General features: G+C 41.8%; 3 protein-coding genes and 1 long non-coding RNA gene across 12 annotated transcripts; all 4 read right to left on the minus strand.

The window, feature by feature from the left end:
* Positions 1–1,038: 1,038 nt before the first annotated feature.
* On the minus strand, positions 1,039–6,685 carry LOC125766957 (PAN2-PAN3 deadenylation complex catalytic subunit PAN2). Of its 2 annotated transcripts, none has more exons than XM_049433089.1 (5): positions 5,909–6,685; positions 3,311–5,822; positions 2,996–3,237; positions 1,324–2,494; positions 1,039–1,246 (listed from the first exon to the last, which is right to left on the minus strand). In XM_049433089.1, the coding sequence occupies exons 1-4, from the start codon at positions 5,976–5,978 to the stop codon at positions 1,344–1,346; spliced, it is 3,975 nt and encodes a 1,324-aa protein (XP_049289046.1). In that variant the 5' UTR covers positions 5,979–6,685; the 3' UTR covers positions 1,039–1,246; positions 1,324–1,343. The 2 variants fall into 2 exon arrangements, with proteins under 2 accessions (XP_049289046.1, XP_049289045.1); XM_049433088.1 differs by having other exon boundaries at positions 1,324–2,497.
* Positions 6,686–8,215: 1,530 nt separating this feature from the next.
* LOC125767047 (uncharacterized) lies at positions 8,216–10,741 on the minus strand. 2 transcript variants are annotated; one of them, XM_049433290.1, is made up of 5 exons: positions 10,471–10,741; positions 10,055–10,401; positions 9,233–9,621; positions 8,921–9,147; positions 8,216–8,864 (listed from the first exon to the last, which is right to left on the minus strand). In XM_049433290.1, the coding sequence occupies exons 2-5, from the start codon at positions 10,085–10,087 to the stop codon at positions 8,311–8,313; spliced, it is 1,203 nt and encodes a 400-aa protein (XP_049289247.1). In that variant the 5' UTR covers positions 10,088–10,401; positions 10,471–10,741; the 3' UTR covers positions 8,216–8,310. The 2 variants fall into 2 exon arrangements, with proteins under 2 accessions (XP_049289247.1, XP_049289248.1); XM_049433291.1 differs by having other exon boundaries at positions 8,216–9,147.
* A 37-nt stretch (positions 10,742–10,778) lies between these two features.
* Positions 10,779–11,620, minus strand: LOC125767123 (uncharacterized). Its single transcript, XR_007418742.1, has 3 exons — positions 11,203–11,620; positions 11,074–11,121; positions 10,779–10,916 (listed from the first exon to the last, which is right to left on the minus strand). It is a non-coding gene; the product is annotated as an uncharacterized LOC125767123 (long non-coding RNA).
* A 1,105-nt stretch (positions 11,621–12,725) lies between these two features.
* Positions 12,726–25,741, minus strand: LOC125766984 (bestrophin-4). Of its 7 annotated transcripts, XM_049433156.1 has the most exons (7): positions 25,608–25,733; positions 25,371–25,516; positions 20,563–21,142; positions 17,121–17,231; positions 16,876–17,047; positions 15,439–16,329; positions 12,726–14,509 (listed from the first exon to the last, which is right to left on the minus strand). In XM_049433156.1, exons 3-7 carry the CDS (start codon positions 20,631–20,633, stop codon positions 13,640–13,642), a joined length of 2,115 nt encoding a protein of 704 aa, XP_049289113.1. In that variant the 5' UTR covers positions 20,634–21,142; positions 25,371–25,516; positions 25,608–25,733; the 3' UTR covers positions 12,726–13,639. The 7 variants fall into 7 exon arrangements, with proteins under 7 accessions (XP_049289113.1, XP_049289109.1, XP_049289112.1 ...); XM_049433152.1 differs by lacking the exon at positions 25,371–25,516 and having other exon boundaries at positions 20,563–20,822; positions 25,608–25,741; XM_049433155.1 differs by lacking the exon at positions 25,371–25,516.
* Between the last annotated feature and the right edge of the window lie 583 nt (positions 25,742–26,324).

Below are 26,324 nucleotides of genomic sequence, written 5' to 3' on the forward strand. Positions count from 1 at the left end.
TTTGTCTGTAAGATTTTAGAGCTTAACTCGTTAAACTGTACTCTTACGCTAAGTATAAACTCTACACTGTTGGTACAAACGCGATAAGACAGTTTAGTCGCTAAGGAGAAACAAGAAAAGTAACTATTTTTTCATCCTCTTCAATGTATGAAAGATGTATCTATTTTCATAGTTTAAAAAAAACTAACATATTGCTAAAGATACAACGTATTTGTGGCAACCCAAAGCGAAAATGCACTGTTACATTGAATGAGATTTAAATCTATCAAACATACGAAGTCCTGTGGACAAGAAAAAGTAGTAGAAATGGAAAAAAAAGATGCCGGACTCGTTTGCACACAAGCATACATTTGATGTGAATTACAAGCGAAGGGATAAGTTTAAATGATATAAATAATTGTTAACCAAAACATACAGAAATAATGTGAATTTTTTACAGTGGTTGAGATGGTTTTAGTGTCTGGATATCCATTCCCTAGATGGATGATGGAATAAGCCATATTGCTAGAAATCGCCACCACAAAACTACGACCACAAAGGAATGGTAGATGCTGATAAGGTAGTAAAAGTGTTCAACAAGTTTGGGTGGTAAACCCGTACACGACTGTTTGATGGGAACGTATAATGAATTAGTGAAACGAAAAATCCACTTGCGAGAAAGATGTATTTGGAGATTCAGAAATGGTTTAAATGTGTAACCTTTATAAAACATCTTGTCATATCACTTTCATTCCAATCCGTTACTAATCGTGTACAATCGAAACAAGTGTCATAATTGTACCGTCCTGTTTGCTACTTGAAGCGTATTTCGTATCACTTTCTACTGTTAAAAGCATCGAACACACATTTACATAAAGTACACACAAGTGAATTGCCCTGAACGTTACAACGATGCCATACGCAACTATGAGAGAGAGAGAGAGAGAGAGATTTTAAAACACGCTAATAGAATATTAATTGTCACCGAAAATTACGAATGAAGATACGAAAAATGTAGCTGAAAATATCCGCACGAACGTAGAATGTAGTACAGCGCTGTAGTTTGTAGAAAGATTGTTTTATTGGTTGCATCTTACAGCGTTTAATCTATACATATCTCATACACACAACAAATGTTTTTCATAAATCTCAACAAATGTCCCCTTGGGACACGTTCACCCAACGGCATAAAGTAATATCTCCGTGCAAATGCATTCGGTCAGCTGATGCATGTTCCTCCATCTGTGTTGTGCTCCACCATTGTCTTCTGTAAGCAAAAAAGCAAAAAAAAAAACAAAAACAAAGGTGATCATGTGAATAAAAACGAATGTGTGTTGCACTTACACATCTAAACCACATACTAATCAGTCTGGCACCTTCCACTGCAGTTTTTTGCCCGTTTCGTACAGCGTCGAAAGGGCGTGCGTAAACTCATCCTTCTCCAGCAGCCGTAGATAGTGTTTGTACAGATGTAGCGCTGTCCGTGCGTCCTCGATCGAATCGTGCGTTTCCGACTGTATCTTAATGCCGAGAAACTGCCAGGCCAGAAAGCGCAACGATACCATACGGTGGTGGGGCAGATGGAACAGATGCACCGTATCGACGACCTGGGCCGGCGGTACGATGATGTTGATCACGCGAAAATCGTTCCGCAAACCGTGGCCCACAAACTTTACACCACTGTCCACGAGAAAGCGCAGCTTTTGGTACGAATTCTTCAGCGTGGTTAACCGTTTGTTGCTAAAGTTAGCATCCAGATCGCCCGGCTTGATGCCGGAAAACTTTGTCAGATAGTCCACGACCTGTTCCTGCGTCGAGATATAATCATCCATAAACGGTACACCTTCGAAATCGCCCTGACCGCGAATGCACGTTATTCTGGCAACGCTCATGTGGCTCGGTTTTACGGTAGACATTTTGCCATCGGATCGGATTTCGCTTTCCTCCGGATTGAGTGTTACGAATTCTGCATCCATTGCGACCAAATCACCGGCCTGGAAGCACTCATTGCGCCCGAGCGATTTAAACAGAATGGTGGATTCCGCATCCCTTGCCGCCGGGTGTTTGTCGTCTGCGTCATCTTTACCGATCGTTTCGTCATCACCATCTTCCGGCACACGTCCACTGCCGTCATCGGTGGTTTCCTCTTCGTACAGATCGGTCGTGAAGGGATTTACGTAGGGCGTTAAGTGCTCACTGTTAAAACCCAATCCCAAGCGGCACTGTTCCTCGGCCAGAACGCTGCTGGTGTAGAACAGAACGCACGGCACCTTCCAGTCGAGTGTGAACCATACCGCTTCTTGAACAGGTACCGGAGATATGCTAAAATCGTTGAAAATGTACCAACCTCCCATTGGGTTGGAATCACCCGGTTGCTTTAGTTCCTGGTAGCAGGCCGGCACGTGTATCAAAGACACAAGGTTACGCTGGGACCCGTCATTGATATAGCAAACCACTGCGGACAGGTTGTAGGTTTTTGTGATCTTTTGTACCCGCACAGGTTCGTCCAGAGGATCTGCTACAAGCAGAAATTTTGTTTGTATTAATTGAAACAATTGAAATTGTTAAAAAATAAGCTGTAATTCAGAGAGGATCCTTTCAATATGGGGTAAATACAAGGGACAATAGAAGATATTTGGTTGGGAAAAACAGAAATTCGATTAAGCACAATTTCATATGTTGGAGATTAGGTTGATAATATTTATATTAGATATTTTATTTTATACCAAAAATCGAAAAATAATAACCGCCCCAGAGCTAACGATCGACCAATATATGTACAGCCAATATACCATTCGCCAGTACTAGAGGCTTGAGAAAGCTTCAACTGTGCATTTGGTGGGACTGGAAAAAAGTCATTTATTATGAGTCTGGACAGCTTGAACACATCAATTGACCTGAAAACGGCCAAACTGAACTAACAGAGAAGAAAAAAATGACCTGAGAAATGATCCCATTTAAAGGTAAAAGCTTTGATCTGATTAATGGCATCTTGAAACGATTTAAAATAACATACCATTTGCGGTGGTTTCCTCCTTGCCTTCTGCATCCGATGGTGTTTCGGTTTCTGGTGTAACGTTCGGAGGAATTACCGGTTCCCCGTTCGAAGCGGTTCGCAACGAGCTAATATCCAGGTTCTGCTGTTCATCGAGTGACATCTGGAAGCTGAGCGGGAACCAAGACTTTTGCATACCGTGTGTCGCAGCAGCCGATGTAGAAGAGGACGTTGCGGCCGATATGACGCATGGAGACGATTTCCTGAAAGCAAGCAACCATTTAAAAACAATACATAAAAAATCGATTCGACTTCGTACAGCAGCGGAAACCATACCTGGGATGAGCGAAATGACAATCGACACGTGAACAGTTCGTTCCATAACGGCACATTTTTGTGCCCGTACCGGACCCATTAAACGGTACGTTCGTTGTTTGATCGACTGCTGCACCGGCCGAGGCGGGCACCGTGCCCATCCCCGACTGGCTCGGCGAAGATTGTGCACCGGCCGAGCGTGTCATTTGGCGTTTCAGATATTCCAGCTCTTTCTCGTTGTCCAAACCACAGTTTATAGACAGTATTGCCGGCAGATCGGTTACGCGGGATTTTTGATTCGTCGGTGTAAACTTGTTGCACGTTTCGCACCAGGCAGGGGTGGTTTTTTCCACCCCGAGGGAGTGTTTTAAAATGGTTCCAAAGGTCCCTTCGACGTTGTTGGTCGTTGCGGTCGGGTACAGTAAGCTGCAGACAAGCAGCACATTGTCCTTGACGCGCGTCGTGTTACACTTGTTGCATCGATGGGTCGTTTGTTGCTGCGTGCCAAACAAACGTCCAATTTCCGACTCTTCCTGTACCGCATTACCGGCGGCAGTTTGTGGTTGGGTCGTCGCAGTGGATGTTCCGTTGCCCAGGTTGAGAATTTGAAACCTTTGCACACTATCCTGCTCGTGCGTGTGATGTTGCGAATGTTGTCCATGCTCGTAAAAGTGCATCGTTTCATGCTTCTTCATCGCCTCGACCAGCTCGGAGTGAATCTGGTGCAGTACGAACCGATTCCAGTTTTGTATCAAGCTGATTAAGTTCACATTCGCACTGTTGGACGAAAGGATCAGACCGAGGGCAGCTGCTTCCGGTACGGTGCGAAAGGAGCGCAGAAAATTGCTCGCCTGACAGGGCGAACTGGAGCTACCCACGTTGAGCATGTGGAACAGAAAGCCAAGCTCACACGAAAGACAAAACTCCTTCGTGCAGCAGTGTGCCAGGATGGCTTTGTGCAGCGGAATGATAAAGTACAGTACCTGCAGCATCGCGTTACAGTACGCATTTGGCAGGTTTGCTTCGAGCCCCACGAAGCCCGTCTGATTGTAATGCTCAAAGTCAAAGTCCTGGGTGCCGAGTTTGCTGTATTTTACCTCCACCTTACGGTACCGGCGCGGAACCAGCCGTATGCCCTGCTGTTCCGAACCGTTACCGCCTTTAGTGGTTGCGGAACCATGAGTGGCGGATGTCGCCGACCCGGCGACCATAGTCCCGTTCGTACCATCCAACAGATATGGAATCTGATTTCGCAAACCTGTCCGCGGGTTTGGCGCGTATCCGATTGGGCCCTGCATTTTCATCGTACCAATCACTACCGGTTCGATCGGTTTCGCTCGCCAATGCTCGTACGTATTCATCCACGGTGGCCAATCGCTTAGCCAACGGTCTCCGGTTGTCAGATGGGGCAGCAGCACCGACGACAGTGGGAAGTTTGTGTCCGTAATCGGTACGAGTGGTGTCGCCGGTTCAATCGTATCGGCAAACTCGGTGTCTCGTGAGTACGGATTAAACTGCACCGTTGGGGTGTTAATTTTTGCTGCCGAAATCAGATTTATGTGACCGGATTGATCACCGAACGCCATCGCCTGGCTGGTAGCGCTAATGTCAAACGAGAGGCATTGCGTGCCGCTGGTATTGATCTGGAACATACAAACGCGCGGTTCGCTCAGCTCGACCGTATCAACGAGCTGAAGTTGCCCATGTGGTGATACCACTGCTAACCGGGAGTAGTGGGACGGAAGGAAGCGCAACAGCTGTGGTTCTACTAGCACCTGAATGGGGGAAACCAATCGCAGCATGCGCATATCGTACACCATCAGAAAGCGATCGATCGTAAGGTTACCCTGGCGACCGCTTAAACCGCACGAGATAAGATAGTTGCCCTGCACGTCGAAATCCGACAAACTTCCGGAGTGTGTTGAGAGTTCGTGCTCCGCCGCAAGGCTGTTCGGATCGAGCAGCGTTATCTTCCCGTAGGCATCGCCGGCACAAAGGTATCGGGAATGGCGCCGTAGGATTGCACAGCCATTCACGCCTGCAACAACACTCGTCAGTTCGGATCCCGTCGCAATATCCAGCTCGATCAGATCACTCTGATGGCCTCCCATCAGCAAACGGGCTGGTGCGTGCTCGATCATACACACCATATCTACCATCCGGTCCGATCTAAACGTAAACTTCGGTAAACCTCGACGAATATGATGCCTTAAGGTGGTCGGTGTAAGGGCTAGAATGCCGGAATCGAGTGTCGCTATTTGCCGTACGACTTCGTTTGTGTGTACCTGAAACGAGGTGTACTTTTGCATCGCGCTGCCGTAGTACGACGTTACGTGACCACCTTGGTTGCCCATCCATATCAGCTCTTCCTGCGTATCGAAACAAACGGTGGACACACCGTATCGATCGCCTCCGTCCGCCAAAATCATACCATGCTCGATGAACTCTGCCTCGGACGAACCGATGTTAAATGCACCGTATTCTGCCGCATCCGGGTACTCCTGCACCGCACCATTCGGATCGTTATCATACACTGTGCGCGCATGAAAAAAGAAGAGAGTGTAAACATTGGTAGTTGAAGAGATCACGCGAGTTACAAACAAAAAATGCAATATCTACTTGTAAGCGTAATGATGTCTTCTGCGCGCGGATTACCGGGATCACCACCGGACATGTAGACGTAGTCCATCTTCCGGAAGTTTGGTACACACTTTCGCAGCCCCCGTTGGTCATACGCTCATGCACTTTCAGCGTTGCACCTTCCTTTGCGGACCGTGTACGTGTAAAAGCAGCGGCATCGAGTAACCCACTTTCTTCTTCTGCAGAGGGTGCGAACCGGATGATGACAACCAAACACCAAACACAATGCCAACTGTTGCTTCCCTCCAGTGAACCCCTTCTCGTTTCCAGCGATTGTGCACGGGGTGCTTGCTCGGTACAACACTTGTGAAATGGCCTCGTTCTGGCAGGGAACAAAGACGCGGTCGCGACGATGCGCGGATTAACGGTATTGCAAATGTTTTCTTTTTCGTTGTTTTAGCACTGCCTATTCTTCTGTCGCACTTTGTCGCTCGTTTTTGCTGCTGGGATTTGAGCACTGTTGGGTTTATTACTGCTTGCGAGGTTCTACCAATTTTGTTTGGTGAGAAAATGTAAACAACACGAATGGTAGCGCTCAGGGTGACGATGCGATTGTTTTGACAGACAGCGAAACCACGGAACCGCTCGCCAATACTCTTTCTTTATCGAAAATTATTTAAATTCCCAACACTCACTTGCTGTTTTAGGTAGTAATTGAACACATGAAAATAATTAAAAACTGAGTAACTTTATCTGCTTTCGGGATGGAATTGTTTATAGAAGAAAAGAGGGTGTACTAAAACTGAAGTTGTTCTAAAACCAAATGTTTGGAATGGCGAATGAGGAATTTGACAGTTGGCTTCACAGTGGTCGCACGGCCGGTTAAAAATTAAAAAAAGTTGTTTTATTCACAGTGCAACGTTGATAATTCGGATTGCATCCGTGCAGGTCAGAAAAAATAATAAATGCTAGATAGATTTTTAATACTCTTAAATATTGAATTATAAAAGGGGTTTATAAAGCAAAACAAGCAATAAACGGAGCTACGGGATTACAGAAAAAAACAAAGCCATCATTTCTAAGGACATGTGTCGGGTGACATCATTGTACCGTTTTGTATTTCAGTAAAAAAATCTTCCTTTTTATAATTGTATTTATTTATATGTTAGTGTGGATCTACACATTAAAAATTATCGAAACCGCTAAGCACTAAACAAAAATGCTCATCAATTGAACATATTTTAGTTTTTCATTTAGCTACATTTTTGAACGCCAAACATAGAGTTTTGAGTAAAATCTTTTTCAATAATAACATTAGTTAAAAGAATCACACACCTACTCGAAGGCTTTAAATCATTCATCCATTTAAAATATTCAAAGACTTCGTAAAGCAATGTTTTGTACAAAGTACTGGGCGGCTCCATTATTTGTCTTTTGTGACATAACGACTATTATTAATTCGGGAAGCTTTAAGAGGTTCTCTATACTTTAACAGTGATGGATCAATCTCCTTGGAGGCCCTAGATGAAACATCCTCTGAGGTGTCCAATACGTAGAAAAAAGGCCCCTTTCTCATACCACTTTGTTGGCGAGTGTGCTGTGGGTAGAATAAGAGAGTATTCTTCTACTACCAACATTCATACATATTTCCGTTCTTCGCGGCCCACCTAACCGGCGGGGCTACCCTAGATAGCCGTCTACTTCGCTTACCGTTAGAGCTGGCGCTATTCAGAGGCCTGAATTGATCCATTAAAAATTCTCTACAGTTTGTAAACTACTGGGCGTCTCCATTGTTTGGTTTTTTGCCCTTCAGGGAAGTTTAGGAGTTAAAGGGTGATACTTTCAACTGCTGACTCAACATGTACGTAAAATCCAATTTCATTACACTCACTTGATGCGTAAGGTTTCAGAAATGGCCGTTAAAAATTTTAAAGCTATACACCGACAAATGGCAAACAGAGAAAACAGCGTTCTACAAAGCCAAGTTTACAGTTGTGTACGCTTTTTCTACACTCACAATAAGTATTTCTACACTCAAAAGGTTCATTTTTACAACTCCACTACCTTCAGCCAACATTTGTACACATTATACTATACACATGCGACGAAAGATTGCTCATACTGATCGAATTTAAAGATGGACACGATTTTACTCATTTTGTGTGTTTTATTGACAGAAATTGCGTACCAAACATAGAATTTTTTAAGCAAAAATTAATGTTTGTTGCTGGAAGTTAATGCTTGATTGTTTTTAAACGGAAGATAATTGCGATGATTATAAGAATTATGTAGAATATACAAAATGTTGCCCTTGGTTTTGAGCAGAAGTTTATTTCATTCAATCGCTCATCACTCAAGTTCATTAACTCCTCTAGGAACGATTAATTGCAAATGTGAACTCATCCTGGAAAACAAAAAACAAACATGATTTATGCATCTGATCATATCAAAATATAGACTCTTACAAATGGTCCAATATTGTTATATTCACCTACCTCTATGTTAGAATGAGGACAACATACAACTGATTTGATCTCGCAGAAAAATAATGGTAAATTATGTTTCAATCGCTCATATGTATTACATGCTGATTGAGTTACACATTTTCCTTCTGTACCATCTTGATACAAACATTTATCAGAAAGTTTTAAATTAGGAATGGTGTACACAACTGGCTCTCTGGGAGGAGCTTCTATGATCGAATTGATCCAGGTTTGGTGAGCCATAAACAGGACGACTATTGCCGGTTCCCCAAAACCACAGTTTCGTCCAGACATGTACAATCCTGGAGAGCTGCCGATGTCGTCCGAGAGAACAACCGGAGATCCTGGAATAGCTTCGCAGCTCCCCGGGACTAGAAACTGATCATTTTGCAGACACACATGTTCAAACTGTAGCCCTTGAGCAAGTTGCAAACGTTGTTCCTCAGTCGGATAACATTTATAATTTAAAAGAATCGAAAGTCCATGTGCTATAACTGGTGTATCACTGGAATCTGTGTAGAATTTATAGTTATTCAGTAATCTTTACAATATGGTTGTTATTTATTACCTTCAAATCCAGTACCACCGTTCCGTTCTTTACCGTACACAGAAGCTGTTTTCTGATCAAGGTAGGGTTGACGTAAAAAGTAGGCAGGTCGAATAGAAGTTTCTGAGACAAGTTTCAACAATGCAATGTTGTTGTAAAAGGAACCTTCACTGTACTCAGGATGTATAAAGATGTCGCGAATAGTGATGATGGAAGAATCAGACAAAACTATTCTGGACGAAAAAGGACTGAAACATTCCAATCATGTTTACACAATAATGATCACCGATATGTTAATAATAATAGAATAAACTGTTTGAAACCACTACTCACATCAAATTAGTAGTACATTGCGCCAACGTAGCCACGAAGTCATTTTTGATCAGCACACCAGCACAAACGCTTGATGAATTTGTTTCGGGATTATCTTGCAGTTTAACCATGAATTCAATTGATCCATTTTTCTCTAACGGTTTGGTGCCATTGATCTTACGGCGAAGCTCCAGATGTTTCTTAGCGCACGCCAACGGATCAAATAGTGATGTTGGAATTTGCTCTCCTAGTTCTTGAATAGCTTGTTTTATCCATTCGCTAAATTTGGAAAGTTTAACGAAAACCTTAATTTCATAATTTCCCCAAGTAATCGAAGGATACCCGGTCACATATGGAATAATATATCCATCGTAAATAAAATTTGCATGCAACGGTCCATTAGTCCAGTACTAAAATGGAGAACAAAATATTGTATTTTAGTAAAACATAAGCAGTGGATTTACTTGTCAAGTTTAATTCGTTGCAGTGTTTCCGTCTTCGTACGACATAGTTGCGAACTGAACAAATTTCGACAAATTGCAATTCAGAGATATTCAATGAGCAAATGGAACGAATACACACTGGTTTGTTTTTCATCGAGCTAAATACATAATTAATTGAAACTATTTTTCATGCGATTTGATGTATTTTGTTCAATGTTGAATGCCTCTTCAATAACGAGCAGTTTACACTAAAGGACCGGTATCAAATCTCATGCCTCCCGTAACCTTGTACGCAGGACTGACTATCCTGCTATGCGTAAACAAAATCAAGGAAAGCCACAAATGGCAGCACAAAACTTCTGAACTTGTAGTGTCACAAAGAAGAATATAGTCTACTCACCAGAAAGTATCTACCTTGAGGAAAGATGCACATCTGATGATCTAATAAACTCTTTAACCTGCTATTATCCTTCTTGTATTGCGTGCATTGTATATAATCAACTGCGTTTATTTGTTCTACCTTAATCGTCGACTCTTCAACTGCTTATTCACCCATTCAAGAATATAAAAAAATAGAAAACAATATAAATGAGAAAGACGTGAAAATATGTCGAAGACGAAGAAATATTCTCATGCTACAAAACTGAATACCCACCATCATCTCTATTCCAATAAGACACAAATGTATTTACATTATGCATTTCATCGTCGAGCCATAAACAAGAGGGTAAAGTATTGCTCTGAAGTCTGGAAGAAAAAAGAAGGCAAACAGCAATAAGCGCTTGATGAAATATTCCATTAACTGTTTTAACTTACTTGACCGGTTTATCGATCTTTATTACTGCAATGTCATACGTTTTATTGTGACGAGTAAATTTTGGATGTTTAACTGTTTGAATTACGTTGAATCTCAGCTCATCATTAATACGATTCAATAAGTCGAATATGCTTGATGTTTGGATGTTCGAGAGGGTTTCTTTTACCACAATTTTAACCGTTAAATCGCTGTAAAATATGGTTTACGAATACAATTTTGCAAAACATTAACAACTTTGAAATGCTTTAATCACCGCTATATTACCTAGCCACACAGACAGCAGAAATAATTACGATCTTCTCGGTTATTAGGATCCCTGAACAGCCTTGTTCTGAATTTCCAACAAACACCGCTGTGGGAATTTTTTCTAACAATCTAACTTCTCCGTCTCTTGTTGAAGATGGGCTTTCAACGAATTCTTGTCTCCTGTTTCGTTTATTGAAACCTGACGAAGGAAGTAGATTAGTTTTAATGGGTGCGATCACTTAACTCGAACACTCAGATGTTCATGGGCACCCATTTTCGTTCCCCTTCCCCTCAAATGGTGCTAATATTTTAAAATATGAACATCACGGATATAAACACATCAGCAATCAATTTACCATCGTCTGTTCTCCTTCCGTTATTAGGGAATTCTATTTCATCGATACCTGTGAAATGTTACGAATTTAATATAATCTTTTGTAGATAATCTTTTTTGTAAAGTTTGTTTTTCACTAATTATCACTCACACCGGACCAATGAAATAAAACCGAGAATAACAACGTACATAACACTGAACCGCGTCATCTTCAACATGTTGCCAAAACTAGACTGGCTGATTGGTATTCGCGTTCGTTGGATTGAGGCGAAATATGCCGAAAAAACCGAATAAGCAGATGATAAAAGTAAATAAACTGGTTTTTTCGTGTGAAGATCAACTTAATCACGGCATAATGTAGACGAATTTTCGATGTATCAAGGTAAAACCGGAAACGGACGCATGAAAGGGTGTAGATAGGAACTGGAATTAAATCCCATCTAGACTGTCCCTTCGTAGCAAGGGCTGACCATCCGGTTATGTGGTAAAAATAAGTTCAGTAACCCAGAAATGGCCGACGTGACCTTGTAAGGTCGTTAAAACCCAAGAAGAGAGAGAGAGGTATAAACACATCAACAATCAATTTACCATCGCCTGTAATTCTTCCGTTATTGGGGAATTCTATTTCATCGATACCTGTGAAATATTACGAAGTAAATCTTATCTTTTGTGAAAAGTTAGTTTGTCACTCACACTGTACTAATGAAACAGAAACGAGGATAGCAATGGACACAACACAAGGCAACGTCATCTTCAACATGTTGCCGAAACTAGACTGACTGATCAGTATTCGCGTTCGTTGGATTGAAGCGAAATATGCCGAAAAAACCGAATAAGCAGATGATAAGAGTAAAAAAACTGGTTTTTTCTTGCGTAGATCAACTTAATCACGGCATAATGTAGATGAATGTTAGATGTATCAAGGTAAAACCGGAAACGGATGCATGAAACGGTGTAGCTATTGAAATTATTTATGTGTTTGTGAATTCTCTTAAAAGCTTGCCGATAGTCTTTCTTAGAGGTTGATGCATATGTACGTAGCGATAGGCTTTAGAGTAGTGTAATCAATTTGATTGTTTATTTTATTTTTTTTGTACACCTAATGATGACGGCTTAATGGCCCGATGGTATATGTGTAAAACGGCGCCTCTTCCCCACGATAAGATCGTCCCTTCGTAGTCCGGCTATGTGGTAAAAATAAGTTTAGTAACCCAGAAATGGCCGGCATGACCTTAGATTTGATAATAAAGAACGTACTGGAAGGCGAAGCGACGTGTTGTGTGTAGATGCTCCCTAGTGTGATTCTAAGACAACGATACTGTAGCCTTTCAAGCTTGAGGATAAGCGTATTGGATGCAAAAAAGGAAGCCATATTCCAATACGGAAAGTACCGTTGCCTTATACCGTCGCAGGACGTCTGATGGATGTATGTAGTCCTGTAGCTTTTAATCGTGTAAATAGGTGTGAAGCAGTATGATTAGAGCAGGAAACTAGGTTTGTTACTTCGACAATTTCGAAAGATTTTCTTTCGGATAGCTTCAACACACTGACATACAGAGGGCGCTACTGTCGCCCAGTGAAAAAGGCGGGAAACTGAAAGTTTAAAGGCAATACAAACAGCTTCAATTATATAAACTGTAGTAATGAGAACTTATTTGTTGCTTAATTCAAATATTTAGCTCATTAGTAGAAGATTTTTTATTTCGTTTAAAATTGGATGCTCAATATTCGATAGCGTTTCATGTACATGTAAATATTATAACATAGCTGATTAAAAAATCTCATGTGTCTTTTATCGTTTCCTTCCTGTAGTAGCGCCATTCAAGAGCGCCTAACTGGTATAACTTAATATTTTACACGTGAGCAATTATTAAAATATACGATATTTCATAGCTTAGCTGCTGATTGGCCACCATTCTCGAGCATCTAATATGTTTCGAAAGGCTAATACAGTTAAGGCGCATCTGTTTGCGTAGGCCACGATGTTCATTCTACACACGAGCAGCGAAAACTTTGCATCAACATGTAAGGCAACCTAAAAATGCATCACCTGCAACCGTTGTAAGCACGTTGTGCGTATTCTAGCTAGCCTAGGGCTTTTTTTTAGTATAATTACCGCTCGGTAATAGCAAAATACTGCTGGAAATAAAACACTTTCATCACATTTGCGACCATACAGCATGTACGATTAACGATTATTGAGATACGGGAGGTTTACCAACAGCTTCCAACAGCAGCTGCTACTTCTGCTGCCGCTTTACACCATCGGCAATAGGTAAAAGCTTACGGTACTAATGGAACGTATTGGTACAACTTTCGTTTCTTTTAAAACATTGTACGACTATCCGTCGGAAGTGTGTGAGGGAAAAAGTGTGTGAGAGAGATTTAGTGATTCATTCCTTTTTTCGTGTAGGGTACGTGCCTCGAGAGAGTTGTGCATTCCGAACCGAAATGGACGATAGCGTTCAATTCCAATTCCATCCGCGCACGGGAAGATGCACTAAATGGTGCTAGATCTGCTACCTATCGGCACTACCCTCTTTCACGTTGACAACGATGATGTTTTCGTCCGCATCGGACACGTAGAATCATAACGTCGTATCGACATTACTGTTGCTGTCGGAAGTCGGACCATCGGGCGTGCTTTGCGGGGCTTTCTTTTCTGACCCCTCCAGATCACCGGTACTCTTGGTAAGCTCATCGAGCAGCATGTCAGCATCGATCAGCCCCAGTACAGCCTGCTTGCTAATCGAACGTGCCAACAAACGTGTCTTTCGTTGCAATTGTTCCTTTTCCGTTTCCTCACTCTCGAACGTTGTAGTCACGCGGTCCGTTTCATCGACCATGCCGCGGAGTGCGGTTGAGGATGCAACCATCGGGACGGCATCCGGATCGGTTGGGCTCAATGGTACATAGTTGTGTTCGAATCGGCCCGTTTCCGGTGCTGAAGCCGAAAGCATCGAGTCCGGACCGGGCGGTGTCAGTTGCGAATGGAATCCATGGGCCACTGAGGATTGGGTCCGGTTGTAAGCTTGCTGCGGTACATCGACCGGTTCGCTGGGTTTCGGTGGCCCATGCTCGAACAAACTGGCCGCCGTTGGCCGAGCATCATTGTTGCCCTGCATCGATGTGATGGTTAGCTGTTCGTCTACCTCTTCGATCACCTGATCCGTAATGCGCATGCTACCCATTGCCCGGTCGGGTATACGGCCACCGGCGAGATTGTTCGAGCTGGCCGAACCAGGAAACTTGAACGGTACCGTTCCGGTCGCATCCGGAGTGGCACTGTTCGGACGGCTCGATTCGTCCTTGCTGAAGAACCGTTTGAGCGCTGAGGTAACCGTGTTCACACGGGACATCGTACCAGCCACACTAGCCAGACTAGTGGCTGAGCTGCCACCACGATAGATCGGTTTCTCGTACGTATTAAAGTGTATACCACTTACGTTATCATCCATCTGCAAAGCGGGTAAAACATTATCAGTAAAGGTAATTACACAGCGACGCTGTTCCAGAAAGGTGAACACAAATCCGAAATGAATTGTGAAATGAAATCCAGGTTCTTCGACAGCTACAAAATGGAAAAATTTTAGTAAAGAACAACATTTTGAATTGGATCTTATTTTACTACAAGTATGTAATTCTCGTAACACTCTGCCGTATGGCAGAGCTGAACAGACATGAAGCTGCATGGAGACATTTCACGAAGCTTTCGAACGTATTCACCCTTCAAAAGTTTCATTAGACAAAAGGTTAGTGCCAGGAGCGAGTATAAATTTTAGGAACGATTTACTGTGACCGTGATCACAATTGTTGTAAGGAATAGGTGAATAGGACAGGTGATTGCAGAAAGAACCTTATGTCACGTCGGTTGTTTAGTAGATAGTTGATATGGAACTTTTACATTAGATATTATACTTTTCAATTATTGGATTAGACAAGAAGAGTTGGATTAGACTTTTGTTAAACCACTACTACCGTTGTCATTAGTACCTGTTGCCATCGTGCAGTGACATAAGCAACCTTCTGCACGGGGAGCGTTAAAATTCCTTTTCCAGATTAGTAAGCGAGTGCAATCGAATGAGGGTGCATCCGTACGATCAATCGCGACGACCGTTCGGAAATTTCTTACGAGCATAACATTTTTGAGGGCCGCCATTCATCGCTGGTGCCAACGGGCTTGGGCTGTGGTGAGAGTGATAGCAATCGAACGGTAACCGACAACCGCCAACTATATGATTCGTGAACAGGAAAAAGAGACTAGAGAGGTGCCATCACCGAGGTTATTGAATTGAAACCCCGCTTCAGAATATAGGACCACATGTTTAGAGTACATCGGCGTCGTAATAAGGTGAAATATTCGTGACAATCGCACTCGTTTGCTAACCTCATCGTCGTTGGGATTCGCGGGGAAGTTATACTCAACCGCTTGGTTCTGTTTACCGACCATTTCATCGATGCGGACGGCCGTCGGGACCACCGGGATGACTTCGGCCTCCCTTTTCTTCACCACGATGTCCGCTGTTGAGGGTTGCGGTGGTTCCTCGCGTATTTCCGCCGACGCCACCGTGTGCGGCAGCTCGGTCGGGAAGATCTCGTCCCAGTACTGATCCTTCAGCAGTTCCGGATGCTCGTGATGCATCTCGTCCACGATCAGGTAGGACACCTGCAGGTTCCGATCGACCATCCAGTTCACCTCGAAGTCGTCATCGTCCTCGCCGAACGGGTTGATCAACGATTCGGCCACCTTCAGCCAGCCCATGTAGAAGAAAAACTGCAGCGTGGTGAAGATCGGGAAGTACTGGTCGATCTTGTTCACCACACCCTCGCCGAGTTCCTTCGTTTCCACCCACTGCTGTCCCATGACCGAGGTAAGGAAGTAGCTGTATACGGCAAGCGTTACCACCTGCGTGTACACAAGCGGCACACTGATCGTGTCGTACGAGATCAGCAGCCCACACTGGCCACGAAACTTGTTCAGCTCGTCGATGATCGTTTTGGATGCGAAGTCATCCCTGCAACGGCCCTCCTTGCGGGCACGTGTTACAATGCTTGCCGCCCACACGATCGGCAACCAGTGCTTCGAATGACGTGGAAACTTCTGATTCAGATGGGTCATGATGGTATGCTCATTCTCGTTTAACAGACCGGCCTCCACCAGATGTTCAATGGTCGGGAAGCGTTTCTTCACCCGTGGTGAAATGTTCGTCAGCACCATCGTCAGACAGAGACAGACGTAACGCATAATTGTACGGCGCATCACACGGCCCCGTTCATCCTGCAATCAGTATAAAAGAAACATACGTTACTACTACCGCCCTTAATCTCAGCCAGACCTGACCGTATTTGTTCTCTCTGACCGGTACGTAAATATTTAACAACTATTTACGAAACACCGGTCGACCCGGCGGCGCTAATGTCCTGCGATATCATCAAATCGTAATCGGATACTCTTCTTTAGTGTTTTTCGCTAATGATGGCGAACGTGACGCTCCTGTTCCGGGAGGTTATTGTCCTACGCACAATGAACTAAGCTAATCGGTTTCTAAGCGTTGGGAGGATTCCACTGTTGGTTGATACTGACATTGTCCTCACCACAGTTATTTCTGAGCACCACATTCAAACCAACTGGTAATCGGCATCGAATGAACAAATATAAGCAACGACAAAAACCACGGGACAACCCTTTCCGTGTGGGAGTGTGCGTGTAAATTATTGATTTGACACCCCATGCAAGTGGTATGGAAAGAATAATAACGTGGCGCCCGCAGGACTGTAGCAAATCTTTCCGTTACACGTTACTTCCCCTCGTGTCCGACCATACCTGACCGTGAATGTTGGCACTGACAAAGACGGCAATCGGGTCCGGCCAAGGTATGCTAGTGTACTGGTTCCACCAGCGCGTCATTACGATGGTGACGTAGAAACCGAGCACGAACGAAAGCGGAATCAAATTGCTGTACGTAGCGCAGTACTTGACGATTTCCTCGAATATCCTAAAACGAGAGCAATGGAGTAGATTAAGGGAGCGTGCAGACGAACGCAGGGATAATGCACCGATAAACGTACCGTTTTTGGTCCTCTGATAATCCGAGGCGGTAGGTAACGTTGAGCACGTAGTATAGAAGCAGGAAGCACGTTAGGTCCAGCCATACTAGTTTATAGATACTACCGCGCCATCTGCAAATGAAGAAAGAAGTGGGAAATATTTTTTTATAACCAATATTCGTATTTCAGCGAATGTTGGTCGTAGTGTAGGTCAATTAAAGTGCGTCTTATCTTCAATGAAAATTTGGGGGAAAACGATTCAGTTAATGAGTTCTTGAACCAGTAAAAATAGTCGATGCGAAACAATAAATATTAAGAATTAAGACTCTTTCAAGACCCCAAGAATACTAGGGAAAAGTTAAGGAATTTAACTTTAACGGCATTTACCGTCTATCACCTCCCTAAAAAGTGATCATTGTGACGTTAGCGATTAAAACAATGATCACAACATAAGGGCATCAAACGATCGAACTCTTGAATTGATGTAACTAATATGCATCTAAAGTCTTTCATCATTTCAAATACAAGCACAAGTGTTCTGTTTCTACGACCAACGATTTCCACAAAATGAGACCTAATTGATCAATTATATTTTCTTTTGTTGTCTGTCCTTTTCTTTGCAGCTTAACAGTTTTGGTACAAACATTAATTTTATTGTGGTGCCACCAATTTCACACGGCAGGATCGATTCAAAATCCCTTCTGGGTCGTCCCCCCATAGCAAAGGGCTGAATCAGCCTAGTAAGACAGAAATGGGTCTCAAAGTCAAATACAAAATAAAGACTAAATTCAACTTTAAATGAAAAAATACGGAACAAGGAAATAATTATTTTTTTTCCAAAACGATAAAAGATAGCTAAACAATTTAATTATTTAATTTGTACCCTTGTTTCAAAACATACTGGTAATCAAATTAAAATTTTATATTCATTTAAACATTTGTCTTTGCTTATTTGCCACAAGTGTTTATAGCATGAAACAAATTTTTAAACACGATAAAATAAACTATGCTGCCATGCTATATTTGCATGACTTTTTTTATAGCAAAATTATTGATTTCTCTGTTTTCAAACACCTTTTTCCATTTCGTGCCTCGCTGGATTATCCTTAAAAGCATCAAAACAATCACTTTAATATGAACATTGTACCGGTTGGTAGCCACAGTGTGTACTAACTATCGTCACGTGCGTCCCATAAGTATGAAAAAGTACAATTTCCTCGCGTGTTGTGCGTGTGTCATAATGGAAAACACACGATCCGAACCTTCAACATTTTCCCATACTTCGAAGGTTTTGGTTCAAAGCGGACGGAATTAACCGGTTTGGAAGCAATGGAACCGGTTTGGTCGAGCAACCGGCAAATGAATAAACTCGCGCGTATAGCAAGTTAAGGCCAATTTTGATGCCGGTTTGTGTGAGCCGGTGCTATTACGATTGCCTAGCCAAAAAAAAAGGAAACAAACACATCGCGAGGTCAACTCGAGAGTTGTGGTCAAGTTTGAATTAAGATGCCTGTTTCATTCGATCAGTTCAGTAGCTGATTGTTCCAAAGAAGAGTACCAAAAAAAAAACTTATCTGTAAGCAAAAAAAAAAAGCTTTTGAGAAAAAAAACTTCAGAAAAAATTTGCCAATTCGGAGCGGCCTACAGAGTATTACTCATATTACTTTGCTGATGTTAAGCCGGAATTTCCAACCAAACCATCATTTTCCTTGAAGAAAAGGAAGCGATCGACTGCCTTCCTTAGCAAAGCGTTACGCGTTGGGCCTGCGGCAATTGTGGCTTGATCTTGAAAATGTTTATTGTTTACAGGCAACCTTGAACTGATAATGTTCGCAACAAGTCTACTTCAAGTGCTGGTGGAGATTTATATTACACATACAGTCCTTTTCAAAATAATAGGACCGGTACTAATTTTTTATGATTTTTTTGTAAATGAAGAACAGAATTGTAAACAATTGTAAATGAAGAAAATATTGAGAATAGTAGGTATATCGATCACAAAAGTTCGCCAAGATTTGAATTTCTTGTTCGTCCATGTTCGTTCGTTATGAAGAAAAAACAATTTAGTTGTAGATGAAATTTCAAAAATAGCTATTATAATCGCACGAATAGCTCAATAACTGACAAGTGCAAGCTGCAAGCTGAACCAGATATATGAAATAAAGGAATAAGGAATGAATTAAGAAAAAAGAAGATGAAAGAAAGAAATAAAGGATGAAGAAAAAAGAGAACCAACAAAATTTTATATTTGATTGTTTAAAAAAAAGTGAAAAAAATGAAAAGTGAAAGAAGTGAGTGAAAGTAATATGAAATGAACAAATGGAATAAGATTTTAAAAAAATACAATAATAAATCAGAATAATCCGACAATTTTGAAAAGAACTGTGTGAGATTGCATTATCAACTGTGTAGCAGTAGTAGCAAGTCTTACTGAAACCTTCAAAATGAAAGGAAAGTAAACAAAAACATAATATTATGAAACGCCTCCAACATTTCTTATCTACCTATGATTCATACAGAGACGAATTCCCAAAAAAAACTTTACAGCGTTACGCTTAAATTCTGGGAACGACATGATAAGACAAGATATCACTTTTAAAGCAACAGGTGTCAGCTGTAGGTGTACTGTTAATAAATTAGACATACGTATTTCGCTTTGTAACCTCAATAACTCGTTAGGCACACATTTGAATTTCCTTTTTTTAAATAAAATTTAATTATTTAAATAATTAACAGAAAATATGGAAAACGTTAAGGAAGGGTAAATTATTTCGATAATTATTCAATATTCATCTTACCATGTGCCAATCGTACAGTATAATTAAAATATGCTAATTTTTTTCAAACTAACGCTAGACATAGTTATCAAGCTGACAAGTATGATGTCACCGAGAAGAATGGACCACAAGCGCAATATTCACGCCACGAAGCATTAATTATGCTTGTCTGCACATTTGCCTGACGTGCTGATAAGGATGCAATCGGCATAAACATTATGCAGATAAACTTCACATTGCAGCCACCCTTTTACTGATGACAAACGATTATCAATGCAAAAAAATATCTTCTTTTTCACCTCGGAACACGTCCAAGAATTCATGATGATGCGGTAGGGACAAAAATAATAGCACTAGTGAAGAGTCTAATTTTCACACCTCCCTATAGAGGGAGTCTTGCGAAATTGAGTAACAAACCAAGATGAATCAAGCTTTGGCAAGGTGATAATTGGGCAGGATGTGTCAACACCCGACGACTTTGAAATCTCCAAGTGTACGACGTTCAAAGTTAGTGTCATTAGAACACTTTCTTTCGCCGGTGAAGAAGCGAGTTGATTGAGCACCTAACATAAATGAACATAGTATTGATTTACTGATAAATGAATTACATTGATAAGGGGGGAAAAGGTTCTTGCTACGAAGACACACGCGTTTCCAACACCGAACGCTTTGTTTCCGACACTTACCTCACGAGCAGCTTCAGGAAGCAACCGAAACCACGGCAGGTGGCCACTTCTGCTGTATAAGTTACCGTCATGGTGGGGAAGCTGGTACACTATATTCTTATGCTACTTTAACACACTACCCTAGCACACTTCTAGAGTGTTGTAAACAATTGACACAAAACTGGCGGCACTTTTTGCGATCGCGACACGAAAGCGAGATCAATTCACTGGCTTCCGGTAATTACATTGCTTTACAATTCTTGTGCACGTTTGCCCTTTTGCTGTTGTGGAATGTGGTTAGAAAATATTATATTTCACTAAAGAACCAATTATATTCGTACGTATCTACTTATGAAATCACTAATAGAAGATCAACTCGCACCGGTCGCTTGTTTCCGCTGTTCAAACTGCTAATGAATCAACACACAAGAAGTGAACGCACTGATGGACCTTATTCGTCCGTGACAGTCGACGAATGCGACACACATCCGGGCCGACGTTCTTATGACTGTCCATTTTCGTGTTCCATCTCCAACACACAGATTCACCAGTAGCATGCACCGTTCCACCGGCTAGTCTTCCACCCAATGGGTCACTCACTCTATAAGGGAGTGTTAAACATATTAAAAAAAAAGCATTTCCAATTTTACGAACACACTAAATAAGGTCGAACGTTTTCGCAGAGGTGTGACACAGGCTCGAAACAACAATTTATGATCCCCTGTGGCATAAGACGTCTATCAAATGAGACATTAATTAAAAGGTGCGGCTTGTAGAGGAATTCCGCGAAGACAAACTGTATTATGCTGTAATGAAATCGTCTTTATCACTCATTTTTTGTTTGCCAAAAAACGTTTATAATTTTTTGGTAATTCCTATATGCAAAACTATTCCAGTGTGCTAACAATGCTAATATTAAGTTGATGCCGTGACCAGGATAAACCAGTTAATTAAGGTTCGCGACGAATAACTATTTTTGTCTAAACGTTTTTTAACACAAATTAACACAATTAACACTCGTACGGTCTTTTGCCATAATTATTAAAATACAAGTTTTGAAGTTTTGAATTTTTGGAAACCCCTTCAGACATCAATCAGACGCCTTCATTGGTTTGGGGGCTACATATGTAGAGCCCGACAAATGAAACTTTGTGTCAAACATTTTTTTGGTGTATCGTGTTCTTACCATGACCTCAATCCAAACGCGTACCAAAATTGTTGTATCGCCGAAGGCACAAACGTTCAAATAACCTTGCAAAGGGTTCGAACGAAGACTGCAACAAGAAATGACGTGCCTTTACACTAGTGAGTGAACAATAAAAACATGAAAGACTGATTTAATCCAAGTAAAACAGAATCCAATCTATATTCCACAAGGGTGACGCACACACGTGTCGGTAAAATACCTTATGGCAGGAACTCGATGTCGTTTATATTTTCTTTAATGGACAAATTTTCACAAAGAAAATTGCAATGAACGCAACGATGAAACACACCATGAAATGAAAATGATTATTCATCAAAAATTTTCTTCCACACGATCAGACAAGCCTAGGGGCGTTTCTTTTCCAACTTGGTCATCTTTTTATTTGCCTCAACAAAACTTTGATCACGTTCGTTCCTTCCTGTTTGGCTGGGTGGATCATAAAAAGCCATTGATGATGATGACCAGCCACAAACACACTTTGAGGTGCAAATAATATACATTTCCATCCGTCTACTTGGTGCTCTGTCATTTCACCACGGCAATGTGTGATTTTGTCTTCAGCGTAGAACCTTTTTTTTCGCATGTGGGACACCATTCTGTTTGCTACAGTTTTCCACAAAAATATCATCAGCACATCATTGCCGCAAGTGGCGACTGCTTGTGACCGCTACGAACCCCTCCAGCGAACGTTACGGATCGCGTATTTGTGAACGCGCAACACAGAGTTCAAGGTCTTTTTGTGCCGGGGTCTTTTTTTATATGTACACAGAGTTAAGGGACGAGAGAATTAATCAATTCCGCCCAAAAAAAAAAAAGCATAGACGTCGATGCCTGTGTTTGGCTTCACACGCCGGTCAATGGTATTTATAGGCGGATGTCCCCATGCTGCGGATGTTAAATAGTAAACTGTAGTATACAAGCAAATATGCATCTCATGCCAAAAATTTGTTCCATACTTGGTAATGCTTATGCTTTACTGGAAATGGGTTTCGTCTATGTTTCATTAAACCATTCAAATGCAACAAAATGATGCACGTTGTTCACAGTAGTAGAACATTGGCAGAATTTATTAGAACACGTGTTTATTTCTTTCTCTCTCTCTCTCTCTCTCTCTCTCTCTCTCTCTCTCTTTTCCAGTGTAATGTTCAGTGCATATATACTACATCGACTATGCTTCTACCGCGTTGCTATGGGAATTCCGCGCTGGTCAGTCATTTTGTTTTAATTACGGCTGGGAAATAATTATCTGGGTACCATTCACTTCTCAGCACACTCACAGCGAATGATACAATCGTGTCGTGATGACTTAAAATGAAATAGATTCTTGAAACGAATAGGTGTAAGCATAAGTTTTAACACTCCAGATAACCGCGATAAATGCTGTACCAAAATGTAACATTTGTAATAAAGCCTTAAATTGCTGTGAATCTGTTACTAGGTACGTACTAGGTATGTAGAAAGTTATTATTTTTAATTATTTCTTTTTCTTCTTCTTGGCTTTAACGACCTTACAAGGTCACGCCATTTCTGGCTTACTAGACTTATTTTCCCAAATAGCGGTATAGTCAGACCTTGCTACGAGGGGACGGTCCGGATGGGATTTGAACCCGGTCCTTCCGTGTGGACCGGCGCTTTTTATCACATGCACAACCGGAGCCTCTCCCAAGGTATTAGTGCCAAATAAGAAAATATTACTCATTTTATTACGAAAATTAATACGAAAATTAATACGAAAATTGAGCTCTAGCACAAATGAAAAGGTGACCAACTTATGAATTTACCTAAAAGAACGATCTTCCTATATTGTGCCGTTTATTGGTTTTGACTGTCTGTGAATACTCGATAGGAAATTTGTGAATGTAAACTGTAGATTCTATCCTTGCAATTAATCGTTCGAAAATGGCCAATCACCATTACTTCCCTTCTAATAATCCTTCCTATTTTCTTTCGAAACGCGTTTATATATAGCTACTTCTGCTATCGTACAACAGTACTATTGTATTAAATATTCTCTCCCGCTAAACGCCACTTGCAGCTAATTATCTGTTCGACCACCACCAAGCACCGTTTCGCGGCGGGCTTTCTTAAACCATTTGCTATAATGTCGCACGCTTTGTATGCACCATTTGGCTCGCTCGCAGAGTGTGTGCACACGTCCGTGCATTGCATTCGGTGCAGCGACACAAATTGCACACCCTTACCGGGTTAACTGCAAAAGTACGCTAATCAGTTTTTGACATTTTTGAAAACTCGTCCACAAACACGAAAGCTATACGGACAGTTTTTAAGGGATACGGTTGCAAGATACGCTTCGATAATTTTGCACTCAAGCTACGTGGGGCAGGCGAAGTTTTACGCTCGGCAGTGTATGAAGTGATGTTTATTTATAAAAAAAAAAACAAATTTATCATCCCATCCTTCTCAGGCTTTAGACAGACAGCTGGACGGCGGCTCAAGCAACGCACAAAGAAGGGAACCTCATTTGCTCGCCGCAAAAGCGTTTGCAATAAAAATGGAAACATGCCACTTTTATGACACGATTGCTACGATGCATTTTCTTTTTTCGAAGCATTAGTGATGCTTGCTTTGCCCCACGGGTGAGTGCGAAGGCAGATCATCATTTCGATCGTTTTCGACAAGATTTCTCACGAGCAACGGATGATGCTCGAGACTCGAGAAGGAATAATTGTAGAATTGAATAATGAAAGAATTCTGCAAATCATCAGAATAAATCTCATTTTAAAGGCTTACAAACTATGCGAAAATAACGTTCCTCTATGGCCCAACTCACACGTGACGCCCACGCCCTGCCCACGTCCACAAGTAACTTCGTAGAAAGCCGAAACAAACCCTCTATGCTTACTGCACGCTTAAGCAAAACAACGCTTTACCGAGTGCTACCCCGAATGCAGCGTACGTGGTATTCTAATGCGGATCGCAGGTATAATTTCAGAATCCTTTTTCACTTCGAGAAGATCCCAGGTATAATTCCCGAACCCTCTTTCGCTTCGCGATTTGTGGACGCGTCCAGGACAGGACCCAATTTTTTTGAAATTTTGTATGACTTCGGCTTTTGTGGACGTCTCATGAGCCCTCATGTGTACGCGACCTATCAGTTTACGACCGTTTGGTTTGGACACGAGATTGGCAAATCTAACCGAGCGTAGACACCCCGTCTCAACCAATGCCGCGAATCATCACGGCACACAGAACGCTCGCGGCATTTGACTTCCTCCGTTATACCGGTTTCGCTGAACTTTATTGCGTAAAAAGTTCTGATCCCTTCTCTTTTTTTCGGGTGTCGCTTGGGCTACGCTGATGTCATCGTACACCGGGGGACGCTTCCAGTGTTGGGAACTACAATTTTTCTTCCGTTTTCAATCGCCACTTTTGATCACGTGCAATCGTTTATCTTTGCACTGATATCTTTCACCATCGTCGTTGCTTTATCACGCGAATTAAAATCACTGTTCGCATATTTATACTCGCGAGAAAATAGATTCCTACCGACAAAAGATCGGTAAGAAATCGTATGATAATTCTTTTAAGATTTCGCAAACACACATGCACACACAAACACACACTATGGGATTGGATTTAACAGCAACAATTACGATTCTACCTGAACAAACCACTTCACCAACGCACAAATCAAAGCGTGCTGCGAGATAAACCGAGATTCCGACAGTTCGATCAAAACACAGAAAAGTAGAGCTGGGCAGTTTTTCCCCCTATTTGCCCTTTCAACACGCCTTTCGCTGTGATCTTCTAAAGGATAAAACGAACACAAGTGATAAACACAAACAATACGCAATGATGCAGAACGCTACACTCCGCGAACGACCTTCCGTAACGCTACCTTTTGTGCCCTACTGATACACCGTAACCGACCGCTGTCAGTGCTGAATGCCGAATGATTGCGGTAAAACAACTTGCCACGAAATGAGTGCCGCGAAACGGTTTTTGTTTATTTTTTCCCAAAAGGTTAGCGAAGGGATTCCGCATCGGAAGCAGTGCGCGCTGCGTAAAGGAACTCACCAGCTCTAATGTCAAATGATAATCGTTTTAGCGTCACTTTGAATCTCTTTTTTGACAGTTTGCAGTGCGAAAAATATCCACCGTATTGCTTTATACATTTATCACGTTTTCTCATGCAGAACATTTACTAACCACCATGGAACGTTTTCACTTTGTCCGCAGCCACACAAACACATACACCAAAAATAAGCGAAATGTAATATTTCTGATAACGCTCTGTAACGCCTCTTCGATCGATCGATTTGATTGTGATAAAAAAGTTTCACACACAGCCCGAAATTGGTGTTTATTGATTTTAACTAGCCAAATCGCAAAAGTAGAAATTAAAGGAGATGATAGTACTTTAGTAACATATCAATCATAATGATGAACTGAAATCGTGCCACAGTAGAGAATAGTCATCATCAGCAAACGTGACTTAATAACGCACGTGTGAGTTTGAGTGCCAAATAATGGAACCCATCTAATACACTACGGCAGTTTTTGTGGCTAAAGTCTGAAACACGACCCCCCCCCACTCACGGGCACTCATTTGAGT

Source organism: Anopheles funestus, chromosome 3RL, assembly GCF_943734845.2.
Source record: "Anopheles funestus chromosome 3RL, idAnoFuneDA-416_04, whole genome shotgun sequence".
In the NCBI taxonomy this organism is placed as follows: domain Eukaryota; kingdom Metazoa; phylum Arthropoda; class Insecta; order Diptera; family Culicidae; genus Anopheles; species Anopheles funestus.

Coding starts and splice junctions, on each gene's coding strand:
- LOC125766984 (XM_049433152.1), bottom strand. CDS start 20,633: ATGACGGTAACTTATACAGCAGAAGTGGCCACCTGCCGTGGTTTCGGT. Junction 17,048..17,120: donor TTATCAGAGGACCAAAAACG/GTACGTTTATCG, acceptor CTCTCGTTTTAG/GATATTCGAGGAAATCGTCA. Junction 16,330..16,875: donor GTGCCAACATTCACGGTCAG/GTATGGTCGGAC, acceptor TACTGATTGCAG/GATGAACGGGGCCGTGTGAT.
- LOC125767047 (XM_049433290.1), bottom strand. CDS start 10,087: ATGTGCATCTTTCCTCAAGGTAGATACTTTCTG. Junction 9,148..9,232: donor CAATGTACTACTAATTTGAT/GTGAGTAGTGGT, acceptor GGAATGTTTCAG/TCCTTTTTCGTCCAGAATAG. Junction 8,865..8,920: donor CGGTGGTACTGGATTTGAAG/GTAATAAATAAC, acceptor AATTCTACACAG/ATTCCAGTGATACACCAGTT.
- LOC125766957 (XM_049433088.1), bottom strand. CDS start 5,978: ATGGACTACGTCTACATGTCCGGTGGTGATCCCGGTAATCCGCGCGCA. Junction 5,823..5,908: donor AGACATCATTACGCTTACAA/GTAGATATTGCA, acceptor ATGCGCGCACAG/TGTATGATAACGATCCGAAT. Junction 2,498..2,995: donor GGAGGAAACCACCGCAAATG/GTATGTTATTTT, acceptor TTCTGCTTGTAG/CAGATCCTCTGGACGAACCT.